The 23,838-nt window shown below is 39.1% G+C and overlaps 1 protein-coding gene and 1 long non-coding RNA gene across 2 annotated transcripts in view; one reads left to right on the top strand and one right to left on the bottom strand.

Moving 5' to 3' along the window:
* The window catches only part of LOC108516628 (uncharacterized), a 34,539-nt gene extending 23,955 nt beyond the window's left edge, over positions 1–10,584 (top strand). The window contains exons 3-4 of the long non-coding RNA XR_001881886.1: positions 2,637–2,776; positions 10,501–10,584. This is a non-coding gene — a long non-coding RNA (uncharacterized LOC108516628). The remainder of the gene's footprint in view (positions 1–2,636; positions 2,777–10,500) is intronic.
* The window catches only part of GK5 (glycerol kinase 5), a 58,818-nt gene that overhangs the window by 10,675 nt on the left and 24,305 nt on the right, over positions 1–23,838 (bottom strand). Inside the window, exons 5-13 of the mRNA XM_017854205.1 lie at positions 15,632–15,707; positions 14,367–14,428; positions 14,117–14,190; positions 13,863–13,923; positions 11,180–11,306; positions 10,537–10,641; positions 6,103–6,197; positions 1,036–1,139; positions 97–156 (exon numbers count right to left, since the gene is read on the bottom strand). Coding sequence (XP_017709694.1) covers positions 97–156; positions 1,036–1,139; positions 6,103–6,197; positions 10,537–10,641; positions 11,180–11,306; positions 13,863–13,923; positions 14,117–14,190; positions 14,367–14,428; positions 15,632–15,707 — 764 coding nt within the window. The remainder of the gene's footprint in view (positions 1–96; positions 157–1,035; positions 1,140–6,102; positions 6,198–10,536; positions 10,642–11,179; positions 11,307–13,862; positions 13,924–14,116; positions 14,191–14,366; positions 14,429–15,631; positions 15,708–23,838) is intronic.

Here is a 23,838-nt window from a genome sequence, read left to right on the forward strand (position 1 = left end):
TATTCGGGATCTCAAAAAGAAATGAGTGGTAGCTCATAGCAGCTACCACTTTCTTCTAATTTCTAATTAAGTCTATTAGAAATAAATTTTACATACCGGATTTTTGTTACAGGAATATGAATCTCTTTCTTCATCATCTCATATAACTGTTTGTTTCTAGTTAAAAAACAAGATAACTATTTATAAGAAATTTATATCATAATAATTCACTACTTTATTCTGATCTTGAAAAATACAAACTATAGTTTTATTTATTTGATATTTATAAAATGTACAAAACAAAATATTAAAGAAATAAATTGTGCTAAATGAAAACTGTAGAACAGATACTCAAATAAGCAAGAAGCGCAGGTCTTGTGGTTTTTTTTTGCCTTCATGTAAGAAGGCATAATTTATATTTTACAACTAAATTTTATCTATTACCATTCTACAAAGAAAAATTTAACACAAGCATCTATTTAATAGATAGCTATTAAGATGGCAAACCATAAGTAAAATCTAATAGAATTAATCAAATATAAAAACAATTACTTTGTAATCACAGAAAGTTTCATTTTAAATGTTACAATCCCATATTCATGACAGCATCATTCTTAATTTTAATAATTTATACCTGTCCCATAACAAAAAGATTACAGGGAAATATGCATGAAGAATAATTCTGATGACTCAATTTTGGGGCACAACAGAAGCTTTATTACTTGGAATTCTCTTTCATGAATAAGGATACTAAACCTTTGAAAATCCAAATTTTGAATCTTGCATGCTTAAGAAATTGAATTTTTTTAAAAAAATCCTTCAGTTTTCAGGTATCAAGTCTGAGTGGTATTGGTACATTAAATATAAGAAAAAATAAGAAAGATACCACGGAAATTAGCAAGAAGAACATATTACATAATATATAGTATCAAATAAGCCAAAAATACAAATTAAAGAATTTAATTAAAATTAAGAAATTTTCCATTTTGTAGCAAATTAATGAAAGACATGGCAATATTATATGGGGAAGGGGAAGTTCAGGACAGGTTTTCATACCTGAAAGCTATTGACTCCAATATTGCTCGTACAAGATGGTATTTACTGGTGGAAGGCTTCAAACCCATAAAAGAGGCACATGCCCAGGGGTCATTTAATGGAGCCTACAGTAAGAGATAATAAGAATATATTATTATTATTCTAAATTACATCTACAGACTTGAGGAAATACTATACAATAAAAACATAGCCACATTAGAAGAAAATAATGCTATGGTTAAATAATTTAAAAGTAAAAGATAGTCCAAAGATTATGGTAAATATTGGGATAACTTTTTAACAGCATTTAAATGATACTGAGTCACAGTTACTGTACTTAGCTTCTGTTTGCATTTATGTCAAAAAGAGGAACTGAAGCATATAGTTACAAATTATTAAATGCTTAGCTTTATAAATGTGGAAAATGAAGAGCAATCACAGAAATCCCTTCACCAGCTGTAAAGTTTTTACACTACAATTGTTTACTCTGTAGAATAGCTTTCTACTTTGTACTATGTAGAACAGCTTTCTACAAAATGCACTTTTAGTGTCATAACTTACGTCAAATATGTTGTCAGACATTAAAACTATACTCTGGCCAGGTTCAGTGGCTCACACCTGTAATCCTAGCACTCTGGGAGGCCAAGGAGGGAGGACTGCTTCAGCCCAGGAATTCAACACCATCCTGGGCAACAAAGCAAGATACCACCTCTACAAAAAACTTAAAATATTAGCTGGGTGTGATACACGCCTGTAGTTACAGCTACTTGGGAGGCTGAGGTGAGAGGATTGCTTGTGCGCAGGGGTTTGAGGCTGCAATGAGCCGTGATTGCTTTACTGCACTCCAGCCTAGGTGACAGAGTGAGACAGGGTCTAAAAAAAAAAAAACACCACTACACTCTTCTCTCTTAGCTTAATAGTCTTACTGCCTAATATCAGAAATAATCCAGCCTAACATGTTCTCAAAAGAGCCAAAATCTTGAGCTGGAAGTATATATTAATCAGATGAGGTTTCTATTCATCTTTGTATCTCCAAAAATGTAAGGCAATTCTGGGACGCAAAGATGAAAAACAGGCCAGACATGGTGGCTCACACCTGCAATCCTAGCACTTTGGGAGGCCGAAGAGGGTGGATCACTTGAGGTCAGGAGTTTGAAACCAGCCTGGCCAACATGGTGAAACCCCGTCTCTACTAAAAATACAAAAAATTTGCCGGGTGTGGTGGTGGGCACCTGTAATCCAGCTACTTGGGAGGCTGAGGCAGAAGAATCACTTAAACTTGGAAGGCAGAGGTTGCAGTGAGCTGAGATCGTGCCACTGTACTCCAGCCTGGGTGACAGAGTAAGACTGTGTCACAAAAAAAAAAAAAAGATGATGAAAAACAAAGATCCCTGCTGGAGCTTGCAGTCTCACAAGGAAATAGACAAGAGTCTCACAAGAGCACTAACACACCAAAATGCTCATTACAAGGATATCTAGTGCTGTCAGGAAATTATGGTTCTCAGAAAAGCACCTTCTAGCTTCAGGGTTTTGACATATCATCCCTTTACCTGAAACACCTTCCACCACCCTTTCTCCTAATTAATTCTTACTCCTTTCAAATCTTGGTTTGGCTTCCTCAGGGAAAACTCTGGACCCCAGAGACTAGATGAGGACTCTGTTTTTATGGAACCCTGTAACTTCCCATCATACCATGTACCACGGTTTATAATCACATATTCCACTTGATGGTTTGTTGAAACCCCACCATCCTCAATACACTGTAAGTACCACAGGGTGGAACCTTGTCCGATGTACTCCCAGTGTGTCTCTTGTGCCTAGCACTATATCTGGCTCCCCATGGGGTAGGAATACACATTTGGTGAATAAATGAACAAACAGTATTTTTCTTAATTACTTAAGAAATTCTATATTACATCTTATCTTTGCTATAGCTATGATTTCCCTCCTACTGAGATTTTATTTTGATAATTTTTCAAATCTATTAACAGCTTCTGGTGATTTTAATTAGTAAAAACATATACAATAAATCTGGTTTATATCAGATGGTATAATATCATAAAACTAAGATTAGTCAGATTTGACCAGTTCAATTAGTCCCTAGCAATATGCTATGTTTTTTTTCTGCGTAAATATGACTTCTTCCAGGATATCACAGAAAATACTCATTTAATTGGCCTGAAATCTGTTTGGTGCCCTAGGCAAAACTAGTAGTCTCCTGCCCCAGAACACAGACTGCACCATTCAGACATCCTGGCCACTCACAAAACTAGAGATGGCAATCACAGGACTTGCTGGTTTTATCTCCTTCTAAGGAAACTGCTTGAATCCACAGGCCCTGTTATCTAAAGCTGCCATGTTTCATGCTCTAGTCCCAATGCCATCACCACAACTGTAGAGGGTGAGTACAGCTGACTCAATGTCTGACTGAAATGCAAAAGGACAAGGTGGTCCAATCAGATTCCCTCCCCTGGAAACCAAAACCAGGGAACACTAAGAAAAAGACCCCGTCAATGGGGGAACTGAAGCTAAAAGGATGCATAAGGTAGAGGAACGTTGTATGTGATATTTCTAAGTTGTGAAGAAGCAAAAAGTATGAGAAAAATAATGACAATTAAGCAGAAGCTATGGAGGAAGAAAGGATACACAGCAAAGTCGGTAATGAAAAGAGCAAAGCAGAACAGAGAGAAGCAGAAACCCAAAGAACACTAAGAACTGCTGTCAGTTGCTGACTGCTTTCCAATCCCAGTCCTCAGGAGTAGGTGGACAAACAGCTTCTCTGTCTATCCCATTACTGCCATCATCACAGTAACTCTAACATCCAGGTAAATGACCACTGATTCTTGCTTCTAATACCTACTTCGGTATCCTACTCCCCAAACCACAAGCCCTGCTAGAGGAAAGCCACAATGGCTGCACTAACTGATGCCACCCCCAGTGTATGGCTCCCACTCTTTCTGCCTTTCCCTGAAGTGGCTGTCCTAGACTTTCCCATTTCCCTCAAAGCTCATCCAGTACCCCTTTCTCAGCAGATTCCTTTGAGAAAATGAGACCATTAGGGGACTTCAACATCCTGATCCTGATTATCTAAGGCTGTACCAATATTCTAAAACTAAAAGCAGTTTCACAGATACATAAACCTTCTTTCCTTTCATTCCCCATCCTTCATTTTCTCTAGTTGTTGAGATAGGCAGATTATAGGTGATCTTCCCTCCTATTTTCCAAACAGTTTAGTGTTAATACATTATTGCTGTTTGATCTAACTTTCAATTTCCAGTTAAAGTTTCATTTTACACAGGGAAATATATGACCTACAGTCAACCTACCACCTCTCCCAACTACCCTCTACTGCCAGTATATGGGCAGGTTACAATCATAGGCAGGACAGGGACATTTTGCTATCAAGATGAAATTAAAAATCAAACCTGTGATAGTTTTGTCTAAATCTTTTGGGTTTAATACTTAAAAAACATATACTTTATATTACTATCATATAATATATATAATTATTCTATTATATTACAGGTATGTGAGGTGATAGAGAAGTCAAAGACAGAGACAGACTTGCTAAGACAAGATGACTATTAAGTCCTGTAGCACATTTTTCAGAGAGAAGAAAAGAACCAGTAGTAACCTAATCAAACCTTACTGTGCTGAGGACAATTATTCATCTAACCTTTTTCCTGAAATCTCAATTAGATAAAAAATTTTCACTTTCTGGACTATGATAGGTGCTATTTAGAGGTTCCCTCACATCATTCTGAAGAGGATGCAATGGAATTAATTCACAAGCTTTCAGTCCTTTAGGATAAAGTACACAAAATAAAAATATTACAGGTATTGAAATCATGCTCATTTTAAAATCTAGCTTTGGAAGTATGTATTTTTAAAGATTTAAAACACCCTGACCTAATTTTTTTCTCTACCAGCTTCTATATTGTATACCCAAACTCAAATTTTGGACTTTTGTAATTAATTGCTTGAATATGAGATAAGCAAGAAAAAAGAGAAAGGTGTATTTTTTTAACAGGAAAAAATATTTACAGGAGGATTAAAAGAGAAGTATGAGCTTTCCCAAAAAAGTAACTTTCATAATAATATACTTGAAAAGTTGTTTTAAAAATATTTGTAATAATATTCTAAAATTAAAGGCAGTATTAGAGATCTTTCAATTAAATACAAAGTTAAATGTTACAAAATCAAGACTTTTACTAGGTTCATTTTTTGATTAAGAAAAGTAGCCAATACTCCACCACAACAATTAATGAAAAGAGATTTTGATTTTGTTTTTGAGATGGACTCTCACTCTGTTGCCCAGGCTGGAGTGCAGTGGAGTGATCTCGGCTCACTGCAACCTCCGCCTCCCAGGTTCAAGCAATTCTCCTGCCTCAGCCTCCTGAGTAGCAGGGACTAAAGGCATGTGCCACCATGCATGGCTAATTTTTTGCATTTTTAGTAAAGACGGGGTTTCACCATGTTGGCCAAGATCATCTTGATCTCCTGACCTTGTGATCCGCCTGCCTCAGCGTCCCAAAGTGCTGAGATTACAGGCGTGAGCCACCACGCCCAGCCAAGATTTTGATTTTTAAAAAAGTTAGTAAAACTTACAAATGTACAAGTGCAAAATATACACATATATATGTGTGTGCATATGTGTGTGATGTATGTACCTCGACATTATTTCTCTTAATTCTCAATAGCTTATTTCCTCTAAGTAAAGAATGCAAATTTGCTGATATACTCCCCCCACTGGGAAATGGCTATTTTTGCTCATGATAAAGTAATGCTAAGTCTTATGTAAAAGTTCTATGATAAACCTGCCAACTCAGGTTCCACACAGTTCTAAGCAGAAGTCAGCTGAATTCCATCAGCACAAGCCAAGCCAGCAGGGCTATACTCAGGATGCTCTGCTCCCTCGTGGAATTCATGCTTGGTCAGAGCATAACTTCTCAGCCCTAAAATCTACCTTTCATCTTAGTTCTGTTCAGTGCTCAAATTTTAAGGTAACAGAGTCGTAGATATATAAGTTTGGGTGTGGCAGGAGGAGAAAAATATTTGTAATTGCCATTAACTTTAAAAAATATATACCTGTAATCCATTAAAAGATGGAACAAAACAAACTCCTTCAGAATCCTCCAAACTTTTGGCCATTTTTTCAGTCTCAGCAGCATCTGTGAAAAGGTCTGCAAAAACAAACAAACAACAAAAAACCCTAAAACAAAATGAAGAGGTTGGAGAGGCACAAACAGAATTACGTTACATGATAGTATTTATCTGCATCAACATTTATTATGAATATAATGTAAAAGACTGCTCACTTAAAAAGGTCAGCACAAAGACTGTTCTGAACAGAAATTCTGTTCTGGTACTATCTGAATTCTCATACTGCATAGGTTTACAGGCCCATAGAAGGGAAACAGGAGGTAGAAGGCCCTCTTAGATAGGCTCTGTATGCAGCAGGCCTTACTTTTTTTCTTTTTTTTGAGTTGGAGTTTTGCTCTTGTTGCCCAGGCTGGAGTGCAGTGGCATAATCTCGGCTCACCACAACCTCCACCTCCCGGGTTCAAGTGATTCTCCTGCCTCAGCCTCCTGAGTAGCTAGGATTACAAGCATGCGCCACCACGCCCAACTAATTTTGTATTTTTAGTAGAGATGGGGTTTCCCCATGTTGCTGAGGCTGGTCTCGAACTCCCGACCTCAGGTGATCCACCTACCTTGGCCTCCCAAAGTGCTGGGATTACAGGCATGATCCAGCACACCCGGCCACTTTTTTCTTTTCTTTTCTTTTTTTTTTTTTGAGACGGAGTCTGGCTCTGTCGCCCAGGCTGGAGTGCGGTGGCCGGATCTCAGCTCACTGCAAGCTCCGCCTCCCAGGTTCACGCCATTCTCCTGCCTCCGCCTCCCAAGTAGCTAGGACTACAGGCGCCCGCCTCGTCGCCTGGCTAGTTTTTTGTATTCTTTAGTAGAGACGGGGTTTCACCGTATTAGCCAGGATGGTCTCGATCTCCTGACCTTGTGATCCGCCCGTCTCGGCCTCCCAAAGTGCTGGGATTACAGGCTTGAGCCACCGCGCCCGGCCAAAACTAGATGTCTTTTAGGGAGGAGGAAATATTTTGGAAACAAGAGCAAAGAAGTGACCTGCCTCACCTTCAAGTGCTGTGGTACAAGGAATGTGGGGAATAAAACATTCATCCAGTGACAGGGCGTTAAGGGAAGTCGTCCTCTCAGCTGGAAGCCATGTTTCTTTAAGGGCAAAAAGAAAACNATTTTTGGCATTAAAAAATTATTCTCTGAAAGATAAAAGCCATCCTAGGTTTCTGATGAAAGTATCATCTACCTGTAATATAATACCCAAGAGAATTAACTGAAATACTCCATCTAATAAGTTAAATAAGGGGGAGTAACAGAGATATTAAAAGTCAATTTTTTAAAAACAAGCAAACAAAAAAACCAAGACTTAATTAATTTAGTAAACTTTAACTGAAGTATATTATATACAGACCAAAAAAATGCACAAATCCTAAGTGTATATAGCTAGATGAGTTTTCACAGTGTGAATACACCCAAGTAACTCAGACCCAGGTCAAGACACAAACTTCTTTTGTTAAACATCATATTCGTGAGATTCATTTACACCGTTACATGTAGTTGTACTCCATTCATTCTCATCTCTATATAGTATTCCATTATGTGACTATAGACAATTTATCAATCTGTTCTATTGGTGATATACATCTGGATAGTTCCTAGTGTTTGGCTAATAGAAATAGATCCCAATGAACATTCACGCACATTCTTTTTGGTGGACATATGTACATATTTCTATTTATTGACACGAAGGAATGGAATGGCCAGTTCTAAGGTCTTTACATTTAGAACCAGCTTTAACAGATACTGCCAAATAGTTTTTCAAAGTGGCTCTACCAATTTAAGGCTTCTGCCTGTGGCACGAGAGTTCCAGTCTCCTATCTTCCTGCCAATAATTGGTATTGTCTATGTTTTTCAATTTAGCTATTTTGGTAGTATTACATGGTGGTTTGATTTTGGATTTCCCTGCTGACTAATAAATACCTTTTCACTGGCCATTTGGATATCCTTGTTTGTAAAATGACTTCTGAATGAGTATGTAGTACTGAACAGCACAGATCAGAAGAAAAGACTCAGTCATAATAAATATTGCTGGCTTTAGAGAGGCTTAAGTTGGTTCTATATCATTTTATGATTTGTTATACAACTAAATTAATATACTTAAATTCACTAAAGACATTTAAGGAGCACTTATATTAAAACTCAAGTTAATGAGGATCACTCAATAATAACTACAAATTTTACTCAAAATGACAGTTATCAAATCCGTAAGTTTCATCCATTTGTTCAAAATGTCCAGATAATGCATCAGAATATCTCTAGCACTTCAAAACTAACGTTAAAACACTGGTTTTAAGCCGAGTATGGTGGCGTACCTGTAATCCCAGCTACTCAGGCGGCAAAGGCAGGAGGATCACTTGAGCCCAGGAGTTTGAATCTAGCCTGGGCAACACAGCGAGACTCATCTCTTTAAAAAAATTGGTTTTAAAATCTATACTTTTTTAACGAATCATGTCCAAATGTTCAATTTTTACAAGACAAGATGTAGGAAAACATACTAGACAGTTGGTTTGAGGAAAGTTTTTGGTAACTGATAAAGAAACAGAAAACAAAGAGAGATTATCTTATTCACATTCTTCACTGTTTGTTTCATCCCTTGCTTGAAGAATTTCTCTAAATAATCTTCCACTTAAACTGTTGTCAAATAAGCTAATTGATAAAAAGTCTTTCAGAGTAAGCGCACTCCATTCCCTCTCTCCCATTGAATGCAACTAAGAATCTTGGAGGAATAAATGGAAAAGCCATCTGGGGACTCCCTGTTTTTGTATTTTCTCTGATATTCCTGGCCTAGACTCAGAGATAGCCTGAAACCCAAGGACTCAGATCTGTACACTGAGTGCAAATATGAAGAGCTTCAATAGAAGCTCCTTTCTGGTCTGAGCAGTAGGAGACAAGCGTCTCTACAGGACAGAGTGGAGGGATTCTCATTTTTTGTTTTCTTTAATTTTTTTTCATTCTCTCAGGCAATCCTATGGTAGCAGCCATGGCAGCCCAGTAGCACAGGCACATAAAACTGCAAGCTACGAGTATGGGGGGAATCCCTGTTGCTTGCTTCTTCCCGCGCCACCGCTCCCCTTGGTCTTGCCTGCCCCTGGCAATCCTGTGGCTGCAGTGACAGCAGACAGAGCAGCAGAAACAACCAAAACTCGAAGACGAGAGGTTAACAAAATCCCTTTTGCTTTCCCTCTTTTTTTTCTTTCTTTCTTTCTTTTTTTTTTTTTTTTTTTTTGAGACAGAGTTTCGCTCTTGTTGCCCAGGCTGGGGTGCAATGGCGTGATCTCAGCTCACTATCACCTCTGCCTCCTGGGTTCAAGTGATTCTCCTGCCTCAGCCTCAGCCTCCCGAGTAGCTGGGATTACAGGCATGCACTACCATGCCCGGCTAATTTTGTATTTTTAGTAAAGGCAGGGTTTCTCCATGTTGCTCAGGCTGGTCTCCAACTCCCAACCTCAGATGATCTGCCCGCCTCAGCCTCCCAAAGTGCTGGGAGTACAGGCGTGAGCCCCCGCGCCCAGCCTTCTTTCTCTTACTTTGTTTCCTTTCTTTCCCTTCTTTCCTTCTCTCTCTCTCTGACCCCCTTTTTCTCCGTCTCTCATCCTTCTTGCCACTAGGCTAGGGAGGTAGAAGTAGTAGCAGGTGTTCAGTAGAGAAACTAAAGTACCAGCTTTCTAGCTAGAACACCAATATGGGGATCCCCTGAGAGTCAAAAGGTACCAGGAAGATTACTGAGAGAAAGGAGCTAAGGAAAAATTACCTTATAAAGGTTTTTATGAACTCCTCGTCTCACTCTTGGGCTGCACATGTAAAGATCTGACCCTAAACAACAAGCCTAAGGCTTTGAAAACTAATCTCCAGGCAAACCACCACCCAGACTGACCACTGGGTGGCACAAATGAGGGGCAGATCCAAATAGCACTGCAAAAGCACTGAAAACTGAACTGACACTGGAACCACAGCCCAAAATATGCATTTCTTTATTTATCGTATATGAACAGCACTTCATTATAGTCATTTGATCATAAAATACCTATACTTCTGTCCTTTGCCCGTTTTTGTCATGTTATTAATTTTTCTGACATATGCTACAAATTGTTATTACCAATTTGTCTTTTAATTTTGCGTATGGCATATCTCTCTTTACCCACTAATATTTTATATAGTTAAATCTATTATTCTTTTTCTTTATGGTTCCTGTCTTTAAGACCTAACCTTTTACCATTTTGATATCATAAAAATACTTTATATTTGCTTTTAATAGACATCACTTTAGTGTTTCATTTGAACAATCCATTTGCTCCCTACTAATCTGCAATCCTGTGGCATTTTTGAATTCTTTAGGTCTGGCCTGTGAAATCCATTTAAAAGACAACTTACCTAACTGTTGAGCCCATTTTATGGCAGTACCAGTGTCTCCTGCATTGCTTTCAGCTAAGCATACGACTTCTTGTCCAATCTTCCACCCAATTAATGGATAAAAGCCTTGCAAAGCAAACAATGAATGTAAGTCAAAGATATGCATAATTCATTATAGAGACTTCTACAATGTAATGATTTGGTTATCTCAAAAAACTGCAAAGTGCCTCTGAAGTTAGACTGTGTATGTTCAAACTCCAGCCCTCTTACATTTACTAGCTGTAGTCTTGCAAGTTTCTAATCTTTTAGCTGCAGTTTCCTTAACTATAGAATGGCCTACCTCAGAGAGCTACGAAATGAATAAACTGAATTAACACATAAAAAGAACTTAGCACAGTGCCTGGCACATAATATGGACAATAAATACTAGTATGTATTAGCTATAGGCATGTTTACGTCTCGAGAAACATGGCAATAAATATTTTAATTGAGAAATAAAAGGGTACTATGAGATTGGTTTGCTAGAGAACTATGCTATTGTATTTATCTGTGGTTTTCAAACAAGGCTCCTAAATAGAAACAATCTAATAGAATTATCAACATTTTCTAACTTTCATCTTTATTTATTGATATTTAATAAATAGGATAAATTGTAACTACTTACCTCCAATAGTTTGTTGAAGGCTATTTCCAGTGTTAACATCCAAAAATGTCCCAGTTCCCATGGTTAATTTCACATCACCTGTCTGGAAGCAGCACTCTCCAAACATGGCTGATTGCTGGTCAGCAACCTACCAAAAATGTTCAAATGTAAATCCATTGCCCTTAACAGTGGCCAATTTTATTATAGCCTATTGTCTCACTTATTGCACTCTCATGATTAAACATCTTCTTTTCTTTTTCCTTTTCCTTAAAAAAAAAAAAAAAAAAAAAATCCCAAAGAGAATAGGGGGCAACAACCACAGGATGGGAGTCTCCCTAGGACTAATACTCTGCAGATAACTAACATGCCTCAGGAATTGTTTTTATTTTGTTTTTGTTGTTTTGTTTTCCAGAGACAGGGTCTTGCTCTGTCACCCAGGCTAGAGTGCAGTGAGATCATAGCTCACTGCAGCCTCAAACTTCTGGACTCACGTGATCCTCCTACCTCAGCCTCCCAAGTAGCTAGAACTACAAGGCAGCTAGGACTACAGGTGCACACCACCACACCCAGCTAATTCTTTTTGATTGAGATGGAGTCTCGCTCTGTCGCCAGGCTGGTGTGCAGTGGCACGATCTCGGCTCACTGCAACCTCCAGCTCCTGGGTTCAAGCAATTCTCCTGCCTCAGCCTCCCAAGTAACTGGGACTACAGGTGCATGCCACCACATCAAGCTAATTTTTGTATTTTTCGTAGAGAGACGGTTTCACCATGTTGGCCAGATGGTCTCGATCTCTTGATCTCGTGATCCACCTGCCTCAGCCTCCCAAAGTGCTGGGACTGCAGGCATGAGCCACCATGCCTAGACAATTCTTTTAAATTTTTTTTGTAGAGATGGGGTTTCACTATATTACCCAGGCTAGTCTCAAACTCCTGGCCTAAAGCGATCCTCTCAGATTGGTCTCCCAGAATGTTGGGATTACAATCATGAGCCACCGTGCCCAGCCTGCCTTAGGAATTTTTAATGGGTAACCTACTTCAAGACTTTTAAGTACCTATGAATAATCTTAGAAATGAAGGTAAGAATAAAAATGATACCCAAAAAAACAACTAAGATTTTTTCATTTTCAACTTACATTTGTTTCATTCATTAGTCAAAATAACTAACCCTCACAAATCTATTTTATTAAACAATATAAAACATAGGTAAATGTTTTGATATAAATAGATGTAAGTAAAACCATCTATTTCTCAACCCTGCATTTTGTTAAAATAAAATTGTAACATTTTGTTAATATAGTCAAATGCAGATATACAAACAGCAACATTTTAAGGATCAAAACTCATCTAAAGGCTGGGCCTGGTGACTCATGCCTATAATTCCGACACTTTGGGAGACCTGAGGTCAGAAGTTCGAGACCAGCCTGGCCAACATGGTGAAACCCCATCTCTAGGAAAAATACAAAAATTAGCTGAGCATGGTGGTACACACCTATAGTCCTAACTACTCAGGAGGCTGAGGCAGAAGAGTTGCTTGAACCCGAGAGGTGGAGGTCGCAGTGAGCCATTGGTGAGATCATGCCACTGCACTCCAGTCTAGGAGACAAGAGTGAAACTCCGTCTCAACAACAACAACAACAACAGTTCATTTAAAGAACCCTCTGTCACTAATTGGTAATTCTTCCAGCCATACCTTAATACCCTGCACCTATGCCTAGATTGAATAAGATCGATCCTCTCTAAATGATAATGAATTTGTAACTTAGAAATTAAATTCACTTTCCCTCAGTTGCTCCCCCAGCTACTATGGAGACTGCCCATCTTGCAACAGGTGGTCTATACCTCCTGCTTAAGCTGCCACAGGAAATCAAAGGCAACGTGAAAGGACTCTTAAAAATCAAAAACAGGCTTGGCACAGTGGCTCATACCTGTAGTCCGAGCACTTGGGGAGGCAAAGGCGACGGAAGGCCCCAGTCTAGGAGTTCGAGACCAGCTGGGGGAACACAGCAAAATCCTATGTCTACCAAAAATACAAAAAATTAGCTAGGCGTTGTGGCACACACCTGTGGTCCCGGCTACTTGGAGGCTGGGGTGGAAGAATCACCTGAGCCCAGGAAGCCGAGGCTGCAGTGAGCCGTGATTATACCACTGCACTCCAACCTGAGTGACAGAGTGAGACCCTGTCTCAAAAAAAAATAAAAATAAAAAATCAAAAATGGCAAATATTTCATTCTTCTACAAACTTATTTACTGGTAGACGCTGGCTAAGGACTTTATTAAATGTACACACAACTTTCTCTATTAGTTTAAGTTGCCCTAATACTGTTTGTGGTTACACTTTATCAAACAGAACATAAATACTCGCTCCATCACTGTGTTTTGTACCAAATGTAAACTAAATACTAAATACTACTCATAATTTTAAAAATCTTTTAAAAAATTTAAATTTTCTGATAAACAATATACAGGCAAGTCAGAAAAGGTTACAAAGTACTTCCATGATAGAATACTGGCTCAATGGTCCCCTTCCCAAAAATATAGCAGATACTCTAGTCATATCCAGGCACCTTTAACTTAAAAGAAAAAAAAAAACTTTAATCTTTACTCTGCCAAAGACATTCTGTTTCCCTTAAAGCCAGTCCCAATTATTCATACATATTACTCTAGTTTATACTATACAAAGGGAATCCCTCAAGTTTCCTACTTACCAAGGCAACTATTGGTATAGGCACACCAAATATCTCTTCATCCACTGATCCAAAATTGTGGCTTCAAATAAAATTCATTAAAAAGTTAGTTTATATTAGTTTTAAAACTCAGCAAATTGTTTTTTTGCATAAGCCAAAAAGTTACATAACAAACACACAAGTCCTTCAAACATGTAATAAAATGCTTTTCCCCACAACACAAAATGAATTCAAGAACCATTGTGCTAGTTACCATGTCTGATGTTTATTATTACCTTGTGTCCCTCACGGGAGGTAGGAGAGAAAGTGGTATCGAAATTAGAGAGGTAATTATCCCACTCCAACACATCTGAGCATAAAAACATACCATCAGAATATGCATATTTACATATATCAAACCTCTAAACATATACCAAAAAATCATGTTGTACATGATATATTTATCAATTAAAAATAAACTAATTTTAAAAATTTAAATCTATATTACACAAAATGTATGATTCAAAATAAGAAAAAAAAATGTACCTTATATGGGTCGAAAAGTCCAGTTGTACTAGCATTTGAAAAATCTGTGGCATATACAGAACCTAAATGTAATTGGAAAAATACATTTATTATCAGATACTATAAATCAACACCTATCCATAGTGTATAATATAGACCTTTGTCTACCCTCAAATTCATTCCAAAATGTGTATTTTCTTTCTTTCTTTCTTTCTTTTTTTTTTTTTGAGATAGGGTTTCACTTGTTGCCCCGGCTGGAATACAATGGTGTGATCTCAGCTCACCGCAACCTCTGCCTCCCAGGTTCAAGTGATCCTCCTGCCTTAGCCTCCCAAGTAGCTGGGATTAGAGGCATGTGCCACCACGCCCGGCTAATTTTATATTTTTTAGTAGAGATGGGGTTTCTCCATGTTGGTCAGGCTGGTCTCGAACTCCCAACCTCAAGTGATCCGCCCGCCTTGGTCTCCCAAAGTACTGGGATTACAGGCGTGAGCCACCGCACCCGGCCCAAAACGTGTATTTTCAATGTGAAGTCTCCAAAAGCAATTTCCCACTTAATATTATGAACTTTTATAGTTGTGCAAAAGTACTTACATACATGTTGTCACTTTATGATCCCCCAGTTTAAAGATAACAAAGAGGCTCAAAGATGTTAATGTCACCCATAGTTATACCCACTAGCAAAATGGCAGATTTGTGACTGAACTTGTCTTATCATTCTTGAAATTAAGACTGTTCCCAGCCGGGCGCGGTGGCTCAAGCCTGTAATCCCAGCACTTTGGGAGGTCGAGGCGGGTGGATCACGAGGTCAGGAGATTGAGACTATCCCGGCTAACCCGGTGAAACCCCGTCTCTACTAAAAAAATACAAAAAACTAGCCGGGCGAGGTGGCGGGTGCCTGTAGTCCCAGATACTCCGGAGGCTGAGGCAGGAGAATGGCGTAAACCCAGGAGGCGGAGCTTGCAGTGAGCTGAGATCGCGCCACTGCACTCCAGCCTGGGCAACATGGCAAAACCCTGTCTCTACTAAAAACGCAAAAAATTAGCCAGGCATGGTGGCACATACCAATAGTCCCAGCCACTCAGGGGGCTGAAGCGGGAGGATCGCCTGAGCCCAGGAAGCTGGGGCTGCAATGAGCCATAATTACACCATTGCACTCCAGCCTGGTTGACAGAGCGAGGCCCTAGCTCAAAAAAAAAAAAAAGTAACTTCTACTTTTTTCAGGCAAATCATTTCTCTTGATCAAATTTCAGTTACTTAAAATAGATCTTCCAGGTCATCTTTACCTTTTGTGAGCTTATACAACAACCAGGTATCAACAGTTCCAAAGCAGCAATTTTCTTCTTCAACTGCCTTTTGCACCTTGAAAACACAACAGCACAAAATCGATTCAAAAAGGCCAAATTACTAAGTGCATGATTAAATGCAGATCAGTGATCCAATATAAACCCATTTTTATAAAAATTAATATGTACACAGAAAATTCTAGAACATATTCCAATGGTTCTAAGTGATTATTATATCAGGGAATGAGATCTGGCCGGGGAGGAGAGGGGAAGATTTCATTTTCTGTTGTTTTTTTTTTTTTTTTTTTTTTTTGAGACGGAGTCTTGCCTCTGTCTCCCAGTGCTGGAGTGCAGTGGCCGGATCTCAGCTCACTGCAGTTCCTCCTCCGGTTTACGCCATTCCTCAGCCTCAGCCTCCCAAGTAGCTGGGACTACCATGCGCCGCCACATCGCCGGCTAAGTTTTTGTATTTCTTTAGTAGAGACGGGGTTTCACCATTGTTATGCCCAGGTGGTCCCTCCATCTCTGACTCGTGATCCGCCCGCTCGGTCCTCCCAAAGTGCTGGGATTACAGGCTTGAGCCACCGCGCCCGGCCCAGATTTCATTTTCTATAGTAATATTCCTGAAAGGTTTTAGTTTATACCGAAGCATGGTGTTAGTTACTTGTTGTGGTTTTGTTTTTTTTTTTTAAAAAAAAAGCATGAGTGCCGGGCGCGGTGGCTTCAAGCCTGTAATTCCCAGCACTTTGGGAGGCCGAGACGGGCGGGATTACGAGGTCAGGAGACGAGACCATCCTGGCTAACACGGTGAAACCCTCCTACTAAAAATACAAAAATCTAGCCGGGTGCGAGTGGCGGGGCGCCTGTATCCCCAGCTACTCGGGAGGCTGAGGCAGGAGAATGGCGTAAACCCGGGAGGCGGAGCTTGCAGTTGAGCTGAGATCCGGCCACTGCACTCAGCCCGGGGCGACAGAGCGAGACTCCGTCCTCAAAAAAAAAAAAAAAAAAAAGCATATACAATTTTTAGTTTAAACATACACATCGGCTAGGTGCGGTGGCTCAACCTGTTAAATTCCAGACTTTGGGCTGAGGCAGGTGATCACCTAAGGATCGAGAGTTCGAGACAGCCTGCCAACATGGTGAAACCCCATCTCCTACTAAAAATGCCAAAAACTGGCTGGCACGGTGCGCTTACACCTGTAATCCCAGCACTTTGGAAGGCCAAGGGTGGGCAGAATCCATGAGGTCAGAGATCGAGACCATTCTGGACTAACACGGTGAAACCCCATCTCTACTAAAAAATACAAAAAAAAAAAAAATAGCTGGCATGGTGGTTGGGCGCCCTGTAGTCCAGCTACTTGGGAGGCGGAGGCTGGAGGAATGGGCATGACCCAGGAGGTGGAAGCCTGCAGTGAGATCAGATACATGACTGCACTCCAGCCTGGCGACAGAGCGAGACTCCGTCTAAAAAAAAAAAAAAAGCCCAAAGCTGGGATGGTATACTACGGCCCACAAGCCAAATTCAGCCTATTCTCTGTTTTGTACAGCAAATTAAAATGGTTTTCATAATTTTAATGGTTAAAAGACAAAAGGAGAATATTTTGTGACACATGAAAATTATATGAAACTCAAATTTCAGTGTCCATAAATAAAGTCTTATTGGAACACAGCTATGCTCAATTGTTACCTACGGCTGCTTTCATGGCAGAGTGGTTGTGACAAAAACCTTATGCCCCTCAAAGCCTAAAATATTACTAACAGGACAATTCTTGGCATAAAGCATGCCAAGGGAAACAGAAGTGTCAACACCTCTTTAAACTATAATAGCTAGTAGAGAAACTGAAATGCCTATTAGGGTGTTATTAACAAACTGAAAAACAATTTCTTGAAAAAAAGTTTATCACCTCTATAACTCTTATGTGTCCTTCAAGACCAGAATTTCCTGGCTTTGTCCAAGCCTGGCCCACTCCCACACTCCTTCTAACTCAGTCTGTAGCATCCTATGGATAGCTTCTGTTTAGCCATCATCTCACACCATTACTGCCTCTCTACTAGACCTTTAGCTCTTTAAGGGCAGGGACAAGATTGCATTTATATTCGTAACCCCAACACGTAGGAGGGTTCCCAGCAAATAACAGATGTTCCAAAAAATGCTTAAGTAAGTAAATAACTGAAATAAAAAGAAAAGCAAATGGAAACATTTAAAGATAAATTATACTTTAATAGTAGAAAGGATCAGTAAAATGAAAACAAATGACATGAGCTCTAAAAACGAGGTCATTTATGGGTTATTTATAATACAAGTACTTTAAGATTCCATTCAAGAGTTATGCCACTTAAATATAGAGTGCTTTAAAGTAATATTATATTTCAAACTCTTGTTAAATTTAGAAATTTTTATTCTAAAATTTGTTCCAGATATAATTTTTTTAATAGCCAAAAGTTAACCTGTATTTCAGTGAGTAGCACAATGCCTGACAGGTGTTCCATCTATTAAAAAAATATTTATGAGCCAGGGTCTCTGATAGGTGCTAGGCCCCTAGGAGGCTAGGGTAACACAGAGTAGACATTGGGGCTTCCTAAGGTAGGAGGACCAAGGTCAACCTCCCTCACATTGGCTAAAGACTGCAAATGGCTCTACACAGGCTCTCATAGGAACTACAAGTCAGATTTGAATCATCTCAATTATTAAGTTGGATTGAGATAATCCTGTTAACTGGAAGAATGGAAGAAACAAACATAAATCGTTATCTAGAGCAAGATAGCATTATGGTAAGGCTCTCAAATTCTACACACAATTTTACAAATATAATATCAAGATCACATATATACACATATACACAAATAAGTAACCAGGCATATGAAGAAACAATAACATGGAAGAAAAACAAAAACAGGAAAAAAAGACAGTCCATGGGAGCTACAGATGTTGGAATTCACAGTCATGGACTTTAAAATAAACATGCTAATTATACGGGAAAAAATATAAATTATAGAACTAAAAAATTAGGAACTTAATGGGTTTTAACAGCACATTAGAAACAATTGAAGAGTGAATAATAGAATTGGAAGATAGGTTGGAATAGGCTGGGTAGAATGAAGCAAGGAAAGACAAAAGGATGGAAAATATGTAAGACAGGGTTAGATATACAGGGGATTTAGTGAGAAGGTCTAAACTTAAAAATGTACAAGAGGGGATTCCAATTTTCTGTTTGATAGGTAAAGAGCTTGGAAGTCATTACTTATATCCTCACACACACGCAAAAAAAAGTAAACTGAAAATCAACAACTCTCCTTAGATCCATAGAGAGTTGAGGTCTTAGGGCAATGGCCCATATTTGGGCTTTGAGAAAAAAAGAAGATAAGGAGAATGGAGCAGAAATTACATCTGAAGAGATAACAGCTGAGAATTTTTCAAAATCAACAAAGACCTCAAGCAACAAATTCAAAAAGCCCTACAAACCCCAAGTAGCTTGCATAAAACACACTAAACTTAGATAATAAGCGCAGAAAATGTGTTTGATAAATTCAGTACCCACTCATAATAAAAAGTGTCAGCAAGCTTAGGAAAGAAAGAGAACTTCCTTAATTTGATAAAGTACAAAGGATAGCACCCCAAAACCTAATTCATACTAAGTAAAGAAATGTTGAAAGCCTTTGGTCCAAGATCAGAAACAAGAAACAGAATTAATGATCACTCCTTCTAATCAACATATCCTGGAGGCCCTTGCCAATGAAAAAGAAAAATAGTGTCAAACCAGTAGAAAAAAAATCTAGTCATTTGCAAAAGACATAACTGTACACACAGAAACATCCCTTGCAAAAAAAGCTATTAGATAAGTTACTAGAATAACTGAGTGAATTCAGCAGTATTACTGGATTAAAGGTCAATTCATAAAAAATAACTGTATTTCTAAAGACCAGCCAAAAAGAAGTATAAATAATTTTTTTATTTTTTGAGACAGAGTCTGGCACTCTCGCCCAGGCTGGAGTGCAGTGGCACAGTCTCAGCTCACTGCAACCTCCACCTCCTGGGTTCAAATGATTCTTCTGCCTCAGCCTCCCGAGTAGCTGGGACTACAGGTGTGCACCACCAGGCTCGGCTGATTTTTGTATTTTTAGTAGAGACAGGGTTTCACCATATTGGCCAGACTGGTCTTGAACTCCTGACCTCGTGATCTGCCCACCTCGGCCTCCCAAAGTGCTGGGATTACAGGCATGAGCCACTGCGCCCAGCAAGAAGTATAATAATTTAAAGGACTAGTTAAAATAGCTACAAAAGATATCAATTGCCTAACAATAAGTCTACACATTAAAAAAAAATTTAAGTGGGGCTATGTGCGATGGCTCGCACCTATAGCTCAGCACTTTGGGAGGTCAAGGTAGCAGGATCACTTGAGCTCAAGAGTTTGAGGCCAGCCTGGGAAACATAGCGACACTCTGTCTCTATTATAAGTGAAAAAATTTGGCTGGGCTCCGTGTCTCACACCTGTAATCCCAGTACTTTGGGAGGCCGAGGCAGGTGGATCACTTGAAGTCAGAAGTTCAAGACCAGCCTGGCCAATATGGTGAAACCCCATCTCTACTAAAAATACAAAAATTAGCCACCTATAATCCCAGCTACTTGGAAGGCTGAGGCAGGAGAATCACTTGAACCCAGGAAGCAGAAGTTGCAGTGAGCCGAGATGATGCCAAGGCATTCAACCTGGGTGACAGAGTGAGTCTCTGTCTCTAAACAAATAAATAAATAAACAAATAGTGAAAACATTAGCCAGGCATAGTGGCACACGCCTGTAGTCCCAGTTACTCAGGAGGCTGAGGTAGGAAGCTCACTTGAGCCCATGAGTTTTGAGGCTATGAGACACGATCATGCCACTGCACCCCAGCCTGGGTGACAGAGCAAGAATCTGTCTCTAAACAAACAAAAATTTTTTTACTGGGAAAAGATCTGAACAGACACCTCACCCAAGATATACCGATGCTAAATAAGCACATGAAAATATGCTCTGTATCACATGTCATTAGGGAATTGTAAACAATGAATATTACTACACACCTATTGAAACAATAAGACACTACTACACACCTATTAAAATAGCTAAAATCCAAAGCACTGACAACATCAACTGTTGGCAAGGATATGAAGCAAGAGCAACTCTCCAACTGTTGGCAGGAATGCAAAATGACACAGCTACTTTGGAGGATAGCTTGATAGTTTCTTATAAAACTAAATGCAGTCATACCATATGATCCAACAATCATACACCTATTTACTCAAATGAGTTGAAGATTTATGTCCAAATAAAACCCTGCACACAAAAGTGTATAGCAGTTTTATTCATAATTGCCAAAAGCTGGAAGCAACCAAGATGTTTTTCAATAGGTAACTGGATAGGCCGGGCACGGTGGCTCATGCTTGTAATTCCAGCAGTTTGGGAGGCCGAAGCAGGTGGATCACTTAAGGTTGGGAGTTCGAGAGCAGCCTGGCCAACATGATGAAACCCCGTCTCTACTAAAAACACAAAAATCAACTGGGCATGGTGGCGGGCACCTGTAATCTCAGCTACTTGGGAGGCTAAAGCAGGAGAATCACTTGAACCTGGGAGGTGGAAGTTGCAGTGAGCCGAGATCATGCCACTGCACTCCGTCTCAAAAAACAAAAAAAAAGTGATTGGATAAACTGTGCCACATTCAGACAATGGAATATTATTAGATGATAAAAGATATGAGCTATCAAGGCACAAAAATACGTGGAGAAACCTTAAATGCATATTGCTAAGTGAAAGAAGCCAGTGTGTAAAGTCTATATACTGTATGATTCCAACTATATGATATTCTGGAAAATACAAAGCTGTAGAGACAATAAAAATATCAATGTTACCCAGGGTTCAGAAAGAGATGTGAGTAGGTGAAGGATAGGGGATTTTTCAGGGCAGTGAAACTATGGTATATAATAGTACTGCAATGGTAGGTACATTACATTAATAATAATGTTTCCATATTGGTTCATTAATTGTAACAAATGTACTACCATAATACAAGATGCTAATAACAGCAGAAACTGTTGGATATGGAAACTATATTTACTGCTAAATGTTTCTGTAAACCTAAAACAACTCTAAAATTAAAGTGTATTAATTTATTAGAAAACAAAGGACTGAGGTACTTCACAAAAGGATATACAAATGGTATGTGAAAAGATATCAACTTTGTTAGGAAATAGAGTAATGCAAATTAAAGCCACAATGAAACTGAGAAATGTGAGTTTTCCCATACTGTTCCTTTTTCAAGATTCTTTTGCTAATCTGGGTTCCTCAAATTTCTAGGTGAATTTTAGGATCAGCTTGTCTGCTACAAAAAAAAAAAGAGGAATTTTGGTAGAAATTGTGTTGTACCTATAGATAAATCTGAAGAATACTATAATCTTAACAGTATTAAATATTCCAATCCATGTATATGTCTTTCCATTTATTTAGGCCTTCATTAACTGTATTCAACAATGTTTTGTACTTTTCAAAGTATATATTTTGTAATTAAGCTTATTCATACGTATTTTATTCTTTTTGATGTTTTTGTAAATGAAATTGTTTTCTTTGTTTCCTTTTTTTGGCAGGAGGAGACAGCATCTTGCTCTGTTGCCCAGGCTGGAGTGCAATGGTGTGATTTTGGCTCACTGCAACCTCTGTCTCCCTAGTTCAAGCAATTCTCCTGCTTCAGCCTCCCACATAGGTGGGATTACAGGAGTCCACCGCCATGCCTGGCTAATTTTTGTATTTTTAGTAGAGACGGGGTTTCACCATGTTGGCCAGGCTGGTCTCGAAATCCTGATCTCAGGTGATCCACCTGCCTCAGCCTCCCAAAGTGCTGGGATTACAGGCGTGAGCCACTGTGTCCAGCCGAAATTGTTTTCTTAATTTCATGTTCTAGTTGTTCATTGCTAGTATATAGAAACATGATTAATTTTTAGCTGTATGCGGCGGGTCACACCTGTATTCCCAGCAGTTTGGAAGGCTGGGGTGGAAAGATTACTTGAGCTCAGGAGTTCAAGAGCAGCTAGGACAAAATAGTGAGACTTTGCTTCTACAAAAATTTTAAAAATTAACTGGGGCCAGGCACGATGACTCACACCTGTAATCCCAGCACTTTGGGAGGTCGAGGTGGGCGGATCACTTAACGTCAGGAGTTCGAGACCAGCCTGGCCAACATGGTGAAACTCCGTCTCTACTAAAAATACAAAAGTTATCTGGGCGTTGTGGTGCACGCCTGTAGTCCCAGCTACTTGGGAGGCTGAGGCAGGAGAATCGCTTGAGACTGGGAGGCAGAGGCTGCAGTAAGCCAAGATCATGCCACCGCACTCCCGACTGGATGACAGAGTAAGACTCCATCTCAGAAAAAAAAAAAAACAAACTTAACTGGGCATAGTGGTGTGCGCCTGTAGTCCCAGCTACTCAGGAGGCTGAAGTAAGAGGATCTCTTCAGCCTGGAGGTTGAGGCTACAGTGACTGCTATTGTGCCACTGTACTCAAGCCTGGGTGACAGACTTTCTCAAAAAAGAATTTTTTTTTTTTTTTTTTGTATATTGATCTTATACCCTCTGACCTTACCACACTCATTTATAATATTAGTGCTAATTTTTTTAGGAAATTCCTTAGGGTTTTCAATATACAAGATCATGTCATCTGCATCATAGAGATAGTTTTACTCCTTCCTTTCCAATCTAGTTGCCTTTTATTACGTTGTCTTGCTCAACTGCCCCGGCTTAGAACCTCTCATACAATGTTAATTAGAAGTGGTGAGAGTGGACATCTTTGTCTTATTCCCGAACTTAGGAGAAAAACATTCAGTCTTTGACTATTAAGTATGGTGTCGGCTGTGAGTTTTTCACAGATCAGGTTGAAGCACTTTCCTTCTATTCCTAGTATGCTGAGCATTTTAGCAGGCACTAGATATTGTCAAACACTTTTTTCTACATCTACTGACATGATCTTTTTTTTTGTCCTTTATCCTATTAATATGGTGTATATTAATTTTCTATTTTTTTCATTTACCAGTTTTAATAAAAGATCCGTATTAATCGATTTTTGAATGCTAAACCAATCCTGTATTCTTGGGATAAATCCCACTTAGTCATGATATATAATCCTTTTTATATGTTGCTGGATTTGACTTGCTAATATTTTGCTAAAGTTTTTTTTTTTTTTTTTTTT

This window comes from Rhinopithecus bieti, unplaced genomic scaffold, assembly GCF_001698545.2.
Source record: "Rhinopithecus bieti isolate Rb0 unplaced genomic scaffold, ASM169854v2 scaffold_2653, whole genome shotgun sequence".
Lineage (NCBI taxonomy): Eukaryota > Metazoa > Chordata > Mammalia > Primates > Cercopithecidae > Rhinopithecus > Rhinopithecus bieti.